At 42.8% G+C, this 12,624-nt stretch overlaps 1 protein-coding gene across 2 annotated transcripts in view; it reads right to left on the bottom strand.

The window, feature by feature from the left end:
- The window catches only part of NKD1 (NKD inhibitor of WNT signaling pathway 1), a 101,555-nt gene extending 91,916 nt beyond the window's left edge, over positions 1-9,639 (bottom strand). The window contains exons 1-3 of one of the 2 annotated variants that reach the window (XM_069868256.1): positions 9,318-9,639; positions 9,145-9,177; positions 8,895-9,037 (exon numbers count right to left, since the gene is read on the bottom strand). In XM_069868256.1, coding sequence (XP_069724357.1) covers positions 8,895-9,037; positions 9,145-9,177; positions 9,318-9,342 — 201 coding nt within the window. In that variant the 5' untranslated portion in view covers positions 9,343-9,639. The remainder of the gene's footprint in view (positions 1-8,894; positions 9,038-9,144; positions 9,178-9,317) is intronic. The other variant, XM_069868255.1, reaches the window with a different exon arrangement.
- Between the last annotated feature and the right edge of the window lie 2,985 nt (positions 9,640-12,624).

Below are 12,624 nucleotides of genomic sequence, written 5' to 3'. Positions count from 1 at the left end.
TGGTTATTAAGCAGTGCTGTGTGAACAGCCTCTCTCAAAACATGCTTTTTATAAACCTATCCACTGCAAATTACATTGCTAATTACAAAGGGGAATTTAAGTGGCAGTTTAAAAGGGAAAAACTTTTGAGAACCTGCCATAAAATGATCAGATAAACTGCATCTGCAGAATACACTGCCATTCCACCACCAACATAGCTGCTAGATAAAAAGACTATTGGTCTCATCACTTGACTCTTCCTTCATCTTCCACTGATGGTCAAAACCTGATACAAAACCACTGAAAGCAATGAGAAGTTTCCCCTCTATTGCAGCAGGGCTTTCACATCAAAACATAACAGAAAAATATTGCAGAATTTTTCAGGATTATAAAAACAGACTTACCTAACTGCACTTAGTTAAAAATACACCTTTAAAAGTAATTTATTTATGGTACTCCGAAAAAATTCCTTTTACACATGCATCCACATCAAGAACAGACCTTGCACATAAGCTTTGCATAAATAAAAATGACTTCAACTGAGATAACCTATGAAGTTTAACCTGAAAATAAAATTAAATATTCAGGATAGCTAAATGAGGCACAGTTTTTCCATGGGAAAATATCAAAGCATTATTTATTTTTCTCTAAGTACTTGTTTTGAAAAGCCTTTCCTCCCCACCTGGGCCTCGGCTAAAAGCCACGATCTACATTTAAACAGTGTGTATGCTTTAGAAAATTATCAACCATCTTTTTTTGAAGCAGAAGCATATGAAATTACTTGATCCACTTTTCATATAGAAAGTCTAGGGCTGACCATAAAGAAATAGGCAGCCTCCCAGTATAAACTTACCAGGATTACATGAAAGACCTTCCTCTAGGATCAGACGATTGATTTCTTCAATGCTTTTTAGAATTTCTTCCAGGATATTTTGGATTATTGCCTCAGACCTTTGCTCAGCTGAAATGACAGGTATTCTGTTTGCTAGACTGTGATGTTCTCTTTTTACAGGGGAATGAGTGTCTGTAGTTTATACACACGTACACCGTGAACAGAGAGAGACTTGGAAAGTTCACAAGCAAAATTATTATTTATTGTTTCAAAAAGAGTAGCTTATTACAGAAACATTGATACAGGCTTAACCACAGCATCTTACGCAATACAGAGACTGCTTGTTATTCTGTAAGCTCAGGACTGGGGCACTCTATGCTCACAGAAAATTCCTGCTCCCCCAAACAGTCATTTGTTCTTTTATGTGCATTTAATGTGTAAGGCTTAGCTTTAGAGCTACTACCTTCTCTACCTAACTCTCTTGAAACTAACCGTCCTGGAATTATAAAATCTTTTAAGATAGGACAAAAAGTGGCTTAGTCCTTACCTACTGCTATCAAATCTTTGGGGAATCAGTCCAAGGGCAACGTGACACACTACTCACCATTCTCCTTCCTCCCCCAAGACAAATCTGTCACCTCTGTACCACTAATCATTCACATCTGAGTTTGGATCAAAAGATCTGAGGCCGTTCCCAAGTCCCATTTCTCCTGCAAGACAGTACTTTGTTCTGTCACTTCCCTACTGAGTCTATCTCCTTATTTTATGCCTCACAGCATGTGTGGCTGCACCCCAAGATCAAACACCCATGCATGATTTTCTTTCACAGATCTTGAATCACAATGTTATACTTTAATAGGAACCTCAACATATTTAATCCCTTTAAAGCTGTCACAGTAATGCCCCCAAATGCATTAAATTCCACCCTCATTGCAAAACAAAGTATTTCTCTTGATGGACAGCACATAGACTGTTCTGACCACATGCCAATCCATCTCTGAGCTAAAGCAACATACACTGCCTGCATTTGTTAATTTGAAGCTCAAGGATACGTGGCTGAAAACTCCAGGCACTTTAAGAGTTTTCTGCTGCAAATTTTTGCACAAAACACGGATGATCTCCTCCCACATTTTAAGAGAGGATCTCACATTCTCAAGGGATTCTCATTGCAAATTATACAAGGGACCAGTGCCACCAAGTCTGTTTCTAAATCCAAATCCACTACAACTAAAAGCAAGACCAGCAGAAGACTAAAACAGAAGAATTTCTTATATATGATGAGCCCATATCAGGCCATGTGAGATGCATATATATAGGTATTAAGGAATCTGGCTGAACAATTATTTGCAGATATAGGCCTGTTTGAAAGTCAACTCCTGTGCCAAGCTAATGGACCGATCCTTATTAAACAGTGGGTGTGCAGTTACGTGACAGCAGCCTGTTTACAAGACACTAACTATACGGGACTTTCCGACTCGAAAAAGGATGTTTCACGTGTTCAGAAGTGTCATCTCTATTCTGTAAATTACAACATAAAATACAGGCCATATTACTCTGTTGACAATGAATCCAGACATTTACAAGAAGTACACGTACTGCTCAGCTGCATCCCTTGCAGAGAGACCAGGACAGCAATAGTCGAACCTACACAAGTCACTTCCCATCTCTCTTAGATGACGCAGTAGTAAAAGTATCTGCTCAAGCACAGCCCTTTCATCACAGCTAACACCACTGGCTTTCCACCACTGCAAGACAAATGTCATGAGATGTTCCAACACAAACACACTTTGCTGGCTCAGAAATCAGACACAATGAAGATTTTGCATTTGGAACTTGGTTAATAATTTTTGAATAGAATACAGTCCAACTCTGTCTCCCATAGCTGTAGTTACTCTGCAGGAGTAAATACAAGCTCAGTTTTGCTGCCAATGTTGGCAGACATAACTAAATAAATTCATAGAGAAAGTCTATTTGACCATTTCTTTACATTAATTTTTGAACAAAAACTACATCTCATTTTCCATGAAAAGATATCTATAAATATCATGTAGTCTGAAAACTCCGGAGTATTCAGATTAACAAGAAAAATGGTTTAGTTACAAAAAATTACTTTGTATTTTGTACATTTCAACATCCACCATTTACTTTCCAACCAGGTTTTGATGCTGACATTCATGAAGCAAAATCCTTCCTAAAGGATTTCTATAAAGGCCAACATCTGCAGCACAGGGAGCAATGTTCCATTTTGATTTAAATATCATCACCAAACAATTATTTCGCCAACTTTGGAAAAACTAACTCTTACAAAGTTTCAATACTCAAGAGACTTCCTCTTTCCTCTGTTCATAACCCAATTCAAAAGAAACCATAAAAGTCAACTAAGATCTTCTTCTGAGGGGTGCCTACAAATAGCCACTTACTGAGCTCCTCCTGGGTCTTATTACAGATCTCACAAAACCTACAGAAAACCCTTCTGTTAATGAATGCTGCCGTAAAGAACATTCCCATATGTTGGCAATCATGTGCTACAAATTTCTCATTTTTGTTATAACCGAAGTTTTAGTGTAAAGTCTGGACTACATTATTTACATTTAAGTCATTAAAGAATATAACATACTGTTGTTACTTTTCATCCCAATTTACAGAAGAAAATATACTCTATAACCAGGATATACTCATTCAGAAGAATTAAGGTTTCACTAAACCAAGAGAGACTATCAGTAGCCCAAGAGACATGGCTTGTATCACTTGAATGAGGACTTCACCCAGTGACTACACAGAACATGCTTCATTCTTACAAGCAACAACCTAAGTAACTCCACTTCAGAGGGAGTGGGAGAAAGATGGTTGTTCGAGATCAAAAAAAAAGTTACTTTAATGAGATTGTTTGCAGAAACTTCACGGGCCATTCAGCTTTCCAATCAACATGCCAAATTAATAGTGCACCGCATTAAATCTGAACCACCTATAAAACAAGCCCTGATGAAATACAGTCTTCCATCCACCTCCTCCATATGGCCCAAGCAAAGCCAAATTTTAATTTCATAACATAAAATATTTAATTTATGCTTTTCTTCATATGTCAATTTAACCTCCGGCACATAGCTTTGAAACCATGTAAGGATGCCTAACACTTTCCATATGGCAACTGAATTGCGGCTTTTAATTGCACCAACTGGTATCATTCAAGGATAATTCCCTTGGAATCCAGCTTTCTGCTACAGTATTGGCCAATTCACTAATCTCATCACCATGGCACTAATACTTTCAGAGACTCTTTGATTGTTAATATTCATATTACAATTTTCCCAAATCAGAGCTGTCAAGATAAACTATGTGCACCGCTAATTAAATTATCTTGGTTTGTTGGCACCAAATTTCAACACTAACTAAGATTCTGCTTCTCTCTCTTTCAATATAAAGTTTGGCAATTTTATTTTAAATGCATACACAATATTTTGCGTATCAAAATATTTTATTAGTCATAGCAATATCTAGCATTGCTGAGTCTGTTGTTTCTTTTAATCCTCAGAGTCAATACAAATAGTTATCTATACAATACTAACATTAATGTACTTGAAAATATTTCTCTTTAAGATCACCTCAAGCAATCACACAAGATAGCACCTAAGGAAATTTTAATTGCTCCTGTCACCATAACAGTAAAGTGGCAGTGCTTCAATCTACCCATGAGATGACCCCAAAGTAGTGGTACAATTAAATCTTCCACTTCAACAACCTTTAAGCCATAGCACATACATATGACTAAAGTCTCTTTTCTCTTTATTATTTTCATTTTGGATTAACGATCTACCCAGCTGTGTCTTCCATAAGGCTGTGTATTTTTATATGCACACACACATACATGCTATTTAACAGTGGGGGATTGGGAAGGGCGCTTTTTTTTTTTAATTTAAGAAAGAACATGCTAGAGGAGCAGTGAAGTTGACACTGGCGTTGTCTCCTCTCAGCCATGCAAGGAATGCCCATTAATGTCACTGGCAGTTACAGGCACAGAACAAATGGACAACAAGCCCCACCTCTGAAGCAGTGATGTGCCTCAGCATTTCATACTGTATTATTCCCAGACCAGATACTCAACTCTAATTGATATCAATTAGGGTTGAACATGAGGATCACTACCACCAAGGAGTCCAGCAGAATCGGTAAGCTAAAGTCTTTTCTATTTTACCTAAAACGATTACTTACAACTTGGCTCACTGTAAGCTGGTTTGAAATTTAATTAAAAATGAGATTTTTTTTTTTCCCAATCCCAAGCACAGATTTCAATGAGACATGCAAGAAACTAGTAAAAATTCTTATGGCTTTGAAGATAAAATTAAATCGAACTAAGCAAATGTCATATTAAATGTTTTCCCCTCTAGCACAGAGCTACTTCTCAGTTAAATAAATAAACACATGAAAATTTGCAAACAATGTTGAACTCCTAAAATAGTTTGTAAAAGTAAACACACAGAATAAATTGAAACTTAAGAATTATACAGGATAATCCAGTGTCAGAAAACCTTTCTGGGCACAAATTAAGTCATTCATAAAGCAGCAAAGAAGTATATTCACTTCCTTTAACAGATTTACAGCCCCAGTGGTTTCAATTAGCTTTGAAAGTAGAAGATGACTCTGGACCCCATACTTTTTGTGGATGCAACATAATTCCTTTTTTCTTTAATTCTACATGATGTGGAAGGCTGTAGCCCAGCCCTCGGCCTCCATAGTAATTAAAACATTTAGAGCAGAGCAGCCCCTGCTGGGTGGCAATGGTTTAATGAAATCAGAGCTCTTAGCCAGAACAGAAAGTTGCATACACACCACAAGTGCCTATTTCAGATCCAGTCCCCTTCCCCTAGTTCATACCTTCACCCAAGAATTTACTACAAGTTCCTTCTCAAATGACTGAAGCATTTGGCAATAGCTGGATGTTAATTACTGTTCTTCCAGTGAATTAGAGGAGGAAGACAGGGAAGGGCAGGACATGACATGGATGACATGACATGGACGACAAGTCAGCTGTTCTAACCAAGAAACTCTCAAAACTCCAGTTCAGGAAGAGAAAAGGCATTGCATTCTTGAACCCTCCTTGGGTCAAACAACCCTTGAGTGAACTGATTTAAAGACCTCTTCTCCAGAACTAATGTAATTTTAATCATTCTAGAGAGAAGCACAAAGGAAATTTTATTGCTTTCCTGTATTAAGTCACTCATTCCTCTTGTAAAACACTACATGAATCCCCCCTGAACTTCAGAGCCATCTACCCTGGATGAGAACTTTAGCAAAACAATTCAGTGTTCCTGTTCTTGAGGAAAAAGGCCTTCCAACTACAACCAAGACAGACATTTTTGCTTTTGCAGAGCAATGTAAGTAAAATCTCACTATGGCATTCAAGTTCTAATCAAAATGATTCAAATCTTTGTAGTTACAGACTTGGAAGCAACCAAGTGCTCTTCTCGCCCATCAACAGGTCTTTGGAAATACACTGTATTTCACAAAACAGGGCCCTACTTATTAATGAAACAACCATCACCAAAACTCTCATTAAGGATTCCTAAAAGGAAATTAATTTCTAGGATCATTATTTTTTTCCTTTTAATCTCAACTGAATGTTTTTTTGAACAAAGATACCACCATCAGTGTTTGTTCTGACTCTTTCTGCCAAAAGGCACAAATGCACCAATTATGACATATTTCAGGAAGGATAAAAACATGTTTTAATGAGAGGCCAGAGTTTCAGTTGTGACACAATAGAACTGTACCATTCCATAGAGCCATGAAAGCTAGCTGAACATTTCAGGAGGAATTCTGAAGTAGTAAGGAGAAAAGCCCTTGGTCAATTCACATGCAGCAGTCCTACAGCACTGGAGAATAAACAGCCATCCCAGACAATCCCATATGACTAACTGTTGGTAGAAGTTACTAGGATTTCTACATCTCGAGGTGAATGAAAAGCCATTAGACTAGGCTACAATTCGCTTTGTATCTTGGTATAATTATACAAGAGATCAAAGAGCTCTCAGAAGAGAAACAGTCACGCAATCTCAGTCATAGAGTCAATAGCTGTGACTCCATAATCCTTGTCAAAAAGATTGTACATACAGCACATCTGGTTCCAATGTAGGATTAGAAATGCATCCTTCCATATTACCAAAAGTTCATATTTTAAAGGAAACTTAATGTAGCTGTCACAGTGTGCCTGTGACAGGATGACAATTAATCTAAATCAATTAGCAAGCTATATATGCATACAGGTAGTACCAAATATATTAGGCCATAAATTGTAAGTATTTTCAAACACTCAGAAACAGCTGTATCAGGATGACAGTAAAAGGCCTCACGGGAACAGTGCTTTCAAACATACTTAAACTTATTTCAGTTTTATAATGTATTAAAATTATAGACTAATTTTTAGTTAATGGCTTGCTAATCGCTGAGCTATCATGAGGAGAACACCTTGAGTAAGAAGAGGAAGATGTTCTACTGTCATCCCAGCTGAGTAGACCTCATGGAGCTGAAAAATGAAGATACTTGTGAATAACAAAGTATCTTTGACAAAAGATATTTTTTCTTCCTTTCAGAAAGAAAACTGTATTGTGGAAGGAAATACACTTCTCAAAGCTAAAGTCAGAGTTTTTGACCTTTAACTCTTGCATTTTAAACCTATGTTTAGTTTGGTGATTTGAGCTTCTTTCCTAGAAAATATATACTGGAAAGGTAGAAGAAACCTAAAAAGCTTGACTCACAAAAATGGGCATAATGAAAAATAACTAAAAGCCCATGGTTTTACTCTTTCCATGTGGATTATATACATGTATGAACCATTACTAGTAAGAACTTCTTTGTTTGGAAACATTGTCCCCAGCTAAAGCACAATGAAAATAACTTCAACCAACCACACCTACAAGCTGAACATGAAGTGATGATACTCATTAATTGCAAATACATCAGCATCTTACCCCCTTCGCCTCTCTTCTAGGGACACCCAAACAATTTATCCACCACTACATACAGCAATGGTAGAATCTGAAAAGTCACCATTAGCTTTTTCCATACAACACACCTTCTACACACTTTTAACATCCTATCTAAAAATGAAATATTCTCCACTGGCGAGTTAATTTTTCCCTGAGACATGAGAAGTCCAGTCTTCTGACAATAAAACTGGTGGCTAACAAAGCAAAGAGCCTGCAGGAGGTTTGGTGGCTTGTGCTTTCTGTGCTTTCTTGTGCTGCTTGTGCTTTCAGAGCCACATTCCTCGCTGGGAAGCATAGATACCAATCTCCCCATCTCTCAGGTTACTTTTCCACTGATGAAGCTTTCAGGACTTGATCCAAAGCTTACAGAAGTCAATGGGAGCCTTTCAGTAAACATCAATAAGCTCTGGATCATTGTCTGAAACACTATAAGGACCATACCTAAGAACTGTTAAGTTTGTTTACCTCCCATCATGCCTTTTTATTTAAAGAGACAACATTAAAAAAAAAAAAAAAGCAACTTAAACATTTCCTCCAGCTTTACAGAGGAGCTGGAGGAAAGAACCGGGGTGGGAAGCGACCGGTGCGATAACAGGCAGGACAAGTGACACGTGCAGTAACTCTTAACGAGAACATCAGCCACGCATTATCAGCAAAGAGCAAATAAATAACAAAATACACTCTTCGGGGGCTTCTCCTTCCCCGAATCCCTCTGCCAAGATGTCACAGGCAGACTCGTGCACCCCGCAGGGCTCGCTGAGCCGGGGCGCTGGGCTTTCCCCCCGAGATTCCCAGTTTATTCCCGTTCGCCAAGAGTTTGGCTGTAACCGCGCCGCCCCGAACCTCAGAGGCAGCTCCCCCCCCTCCTCCTCCGCCTTTTGTACCAGCACCAAGTTTGCTCCGCGGCTCCCAACTTCATCAAAGGGCTGGAGGAAACCACCCACGGGGCAGCCCCTCGGAGCAGCGCGGGGGCAAAGAAAAACCCTTCCCCTGCACAACCAACAGCCCTCGGGAGGGAGAGAGGGAGGGGGACGTAGAAAGAGCTTTTGGTTTTTCCCGTTTCCCAGAGCACGGGCTGGGGGGGGTGGGGGCTGACCTACCCTGGCGCTGGAGAGCCTGCAAAGAGCCCGGTGCTGGCAGCCTTGCTGGAGTCCCGAGCTGCTGCCCCCGGAGTATTTCTGCTTCACCATCCAGTCCTCCAGCCCTTTGCGAGCCAGAGAGGCGTTCACCGCAAAACTATCACCTAGAAAAAGAGGAGACAACGCCGCCGCTGAGCCGCCGGGTCCCCGCGGGCAGCGCAGAGCCGGGGGGCGAGGGGCCGGGGAGCCTCCAGCAAGGAGCCGTCCCTACCTTCTGGACTTTCTCGGGGCTTACAAACGGCAGCTAGGCGGATCCGGAGCGGAGTGTGGGGGGGAAATAATAAAGGAAGATCGTTAGACACCACTATAAAATCACAGCGACAACCCGAGCAAAATGCGAGTAAGGGGAAGGGAGCGAGGAAGGAGCAAGTGAAAGGAACTAACCATGTTTCGAGTGAAGTTTCCCCATCTCTCTGCATCGACCTGCAATTACGATTCATTTGAGTGTTTTCAGTAGGGTCGGGTTCGCTTGTTGTTATCTTTGTAGCTCTATAAAATCCCAGCGTGTTTAGAAATCCATGTGCTCCGCTTCTCGCTGCTCGCAGCCGGGCGAGACCAGAGCCCGGCTCCGCTCCTGCCGCCCGGGCCGCCGGCCCCCTCTCCGCTCCAGCCGCCCTCCTCTCTCCTCTCTTTCCCAAAGACAGAGGCGGTTACAAAAGACCTTACTTCACCCACCGGGGAACATGATTGACACCTCATTGAGATTAGACCACTTGCAGGCAGCCTCCGCCTTCCCATTGGGCCGCGGCGGCAGATGAAAGGGGGCGAGTGAGCCTTTTGGAGGCTCCAAAAAAAAAAAAAAAAAAAGAAAGAAAGAAAGAAAAAAAAAAAAAAAAAAAGAAAAAAAGGAGCAGCCCGGGCACTTCCAGCCCGGCACGGGCCCCGCTCCGCTCCCCGCGCAGGCCCGGGCGCACAATGCGCGGGGATCGCTGCTGCCGGCAGCTCCGAGCAGGGATCGCCCCTGTCCTGCTGCCCCTGCCCCTGCCCCGCTGCCCCTGCCCTACTGCCCCTGTCCCGCTGCCCCTGCCCCTGACCTACTGCCCCTGCCCTACTGCCCCTGTCCTGCTGCCCCTGCCCTACTGCCCCTGTCCTGCTGCCCCTGTCCTGCTACCCCTGCCCCTGCCCTGCTGCCCCTGCCCCGCTGCCCCTGTCCCGCTGCCCCTGCCCCTGTCCCGCTGCCCCTGCCCCTGACCTACTGCCCCTGCCCTGCTGCCCCTGCCCTGCTGCCCCTGCCTCTGTCGTGCTGCCCCTGTCCCGCTGCCCCTGCCCCTGTCCTGCTGCCCCTGCCCTGCTGCCCCTGTCCCTGACCTACTGCCCCTGTCCTGCTGCCCTTCTGCCCCTGCCCTTCCCTGCTGCCCCTGCCCCTGCTGCCCGTGTCCTGCTGCCCGTGTCCTGCTGCCCCTGCCCTGCTGCCCGTGTCCTGCTGCCCCTGCCCCTGCCCTGCCGCCCCTGCCCTGCTGCCCCTGCCCCGCTGCCCCTGTCCTGCTGCCCTTCTGCCCCAGCCCTTCCCTGCTGCCCCTGCCCAGGGATGCTCCTGCCCTGCCCCGCCCCACGGTCCCGCTCCCCTTTTATCCGCGGACAAAGCCGCTTTCCCCCAGAGCCCCGAGGGGTCCGTGTCCCCCGGCTCTGTATCTCCAGCCCCTCCGGCGGCGCCGAAGGGATCTGGGAGCTGGACACCCCGAACGCCTCCAGTGATGCTCCCGCGGCCGCCGTCGCCCCTGGAGCTCGGGGGCGGTGATGAAGCTCCTGAACCCCTCGTGCCCCCGCTCCGCAGTGTCTTGATGCAGAGTAAGCCAGCGTGTCTGGAAAAGCAGTTATTCCATCGACTTAGCCCTGCAAATTGTTTTTCACGGGCATCTCCGCACACGCAAGTGATCCTCTTGAAGTCACTGTTAATGCCAAAACGCCCTTTGCAGGGTTTTAGATCTGGAAGCCTTTCCCGGTGACACAAAATGCTGGCAGCAGGGGGGATAAAGTTTCTATCGGCTTTCTTAAATTACGACTTTTAATTGGGTAGATGAGATTCCAAAAGAATCTCGCCTTCTTCTCCGGTTTATGAATGATATATGTTTTACATACAGAATAAACTAAAAGGAAACTTGCTGTTTCATAAAGACAATTCTCACAGTCATTAAAAATTTGTTTCCTTCCTCTGGCTGGTCATTATTTTTCTGTTTATGAAAATCGTATCTCCCTTGAGATCCTTGTAGTTCAACTAGGAGAGATAAAAGGGAGTGCGTAGTAGATTCAGAACAAGAAAAAATGAAGGCTTCTGAGAATTTTACTCAAGAAACTACTAGTCAAACTATGTAGGGATTGACCCAGATGGGCCTGGTCCAAAAACTTCAAGGCCACATCTGTGCTTTCAAATCCATATGTTTCAAACACAGGGAGGAAGGAGTTAGACTTGGGAGCTCATCTGAAAAAAAAGATTCAAAGCATATGTAGTAACACTTCTGCAGGCGATTGGGATGGGGAGAGGAGGCTCAGGCTTGGAGTTCATTTTTAGAAGGAATTCCAAAGCACATCGATGTGGGGAAGGTCTGGTATGAAATGACTGCACAGCACAGCCAGTGGAAAGCCATTAAATGAACCATTTAAAGCCAAATTGTTCCTTGGATGACTGCAAAGTCATTTCTCCCATTATTTCAACTATTTATCTGTCTAGCAAACACTTGTGTTGTGAAATGCAGCCATTGCAACAGCATCAATTGCTTGTCAAATAGCTAATAATGTGCACTTTTTGCGAATCTCTTTTTTATGCATTTTAATAATTTATTTGGCCCATTTTTTATGTTGTGTATTTAAAGTGACATATTTGTTACTTTGAAGATTGCCTCTTGTTTTGGGGAGAAGAAAGACAGGAAGAAAATGATTTAGATGAAGCAGACTCCTTGGGGCACGAGCCTCACCTAGACTGTGAAAACTTGTAAAAACTCTCTGATGCATATTAAGAAATTTGAAATTGTAATGACAATTTTATCTTCTCCTTAGCTTGGCATATACTTGAGTACCCTTGTTTGACTTCATCAGCAAATGTTTTATTTGGGACATCACCCTTATCTCCACTCTTTACAAGAACTAGAGAACACCTTAGTGGAAGTGCCCCCCAAATGGTATGGATTTATTAATTTGTTTTGTGAAATAGCACCCCAGTCATTCAGCTCTTGGGAACAAAAGGAGGCCTTAGAAATGTCATGAGTTCAGCAGGTCTGAACAAGTGACTGGGGGAAGAAACCCTCGCTTTCACAGAGGATTACAGAGGTCCACTTGTGTCCAGTTATGGAGGCGAAGGAACTTGCATTTGTAACACAGTCACTGTTGTGCAGTGCTGCTTTCACATAAGCAACATTTGCTAAAGCAAACCCTTTTAATCACAGTCAGTGCCATACCCTGCAAAACCAAGGTTTTCAGAGGAGAGCAAATCTGACAAACGAATGCCAAATGTCAGTAACTGACTCTGCACACAATGGGATCCATGGCTGCAAGGCTTGGGCACAGGAGTAACACAAGTACAAGCTGGTTACCTTACACTGAGTAGGAATCACAACTGCAACTGTTTCTTCCTCTGCCTGAGAAAAAGAGAGTTCTAGCTACTCTTAAAGGCACAAATCTTGGGATTCTTAGCATGTTTTTGCTCAGACAAATTCCAGTTGATTGCAGGAGGGTTTAGCACAGTACAACAAATGAC

This window comes from Phaenicophaeus curvirostris, chromosome 14 (assembly GCF_032191515.1).
Source record: "Phaenicophaeus curvirostris isolate KB17595 chromosome 14, BPBGC_Pcur_1.0, whole genome shotgun sequence".
In the NCBI taxonomy this organism is placed as follows: Eukaryota; Metazoa; Chordata; class Aves; order Cuculiformes; family Cuculidae; genus Phaenicophaeus; species Phaenicophaeus curvirostris.
This window is presented reverse-complemented; position numbering and strand designations above follow the sequence as displayed.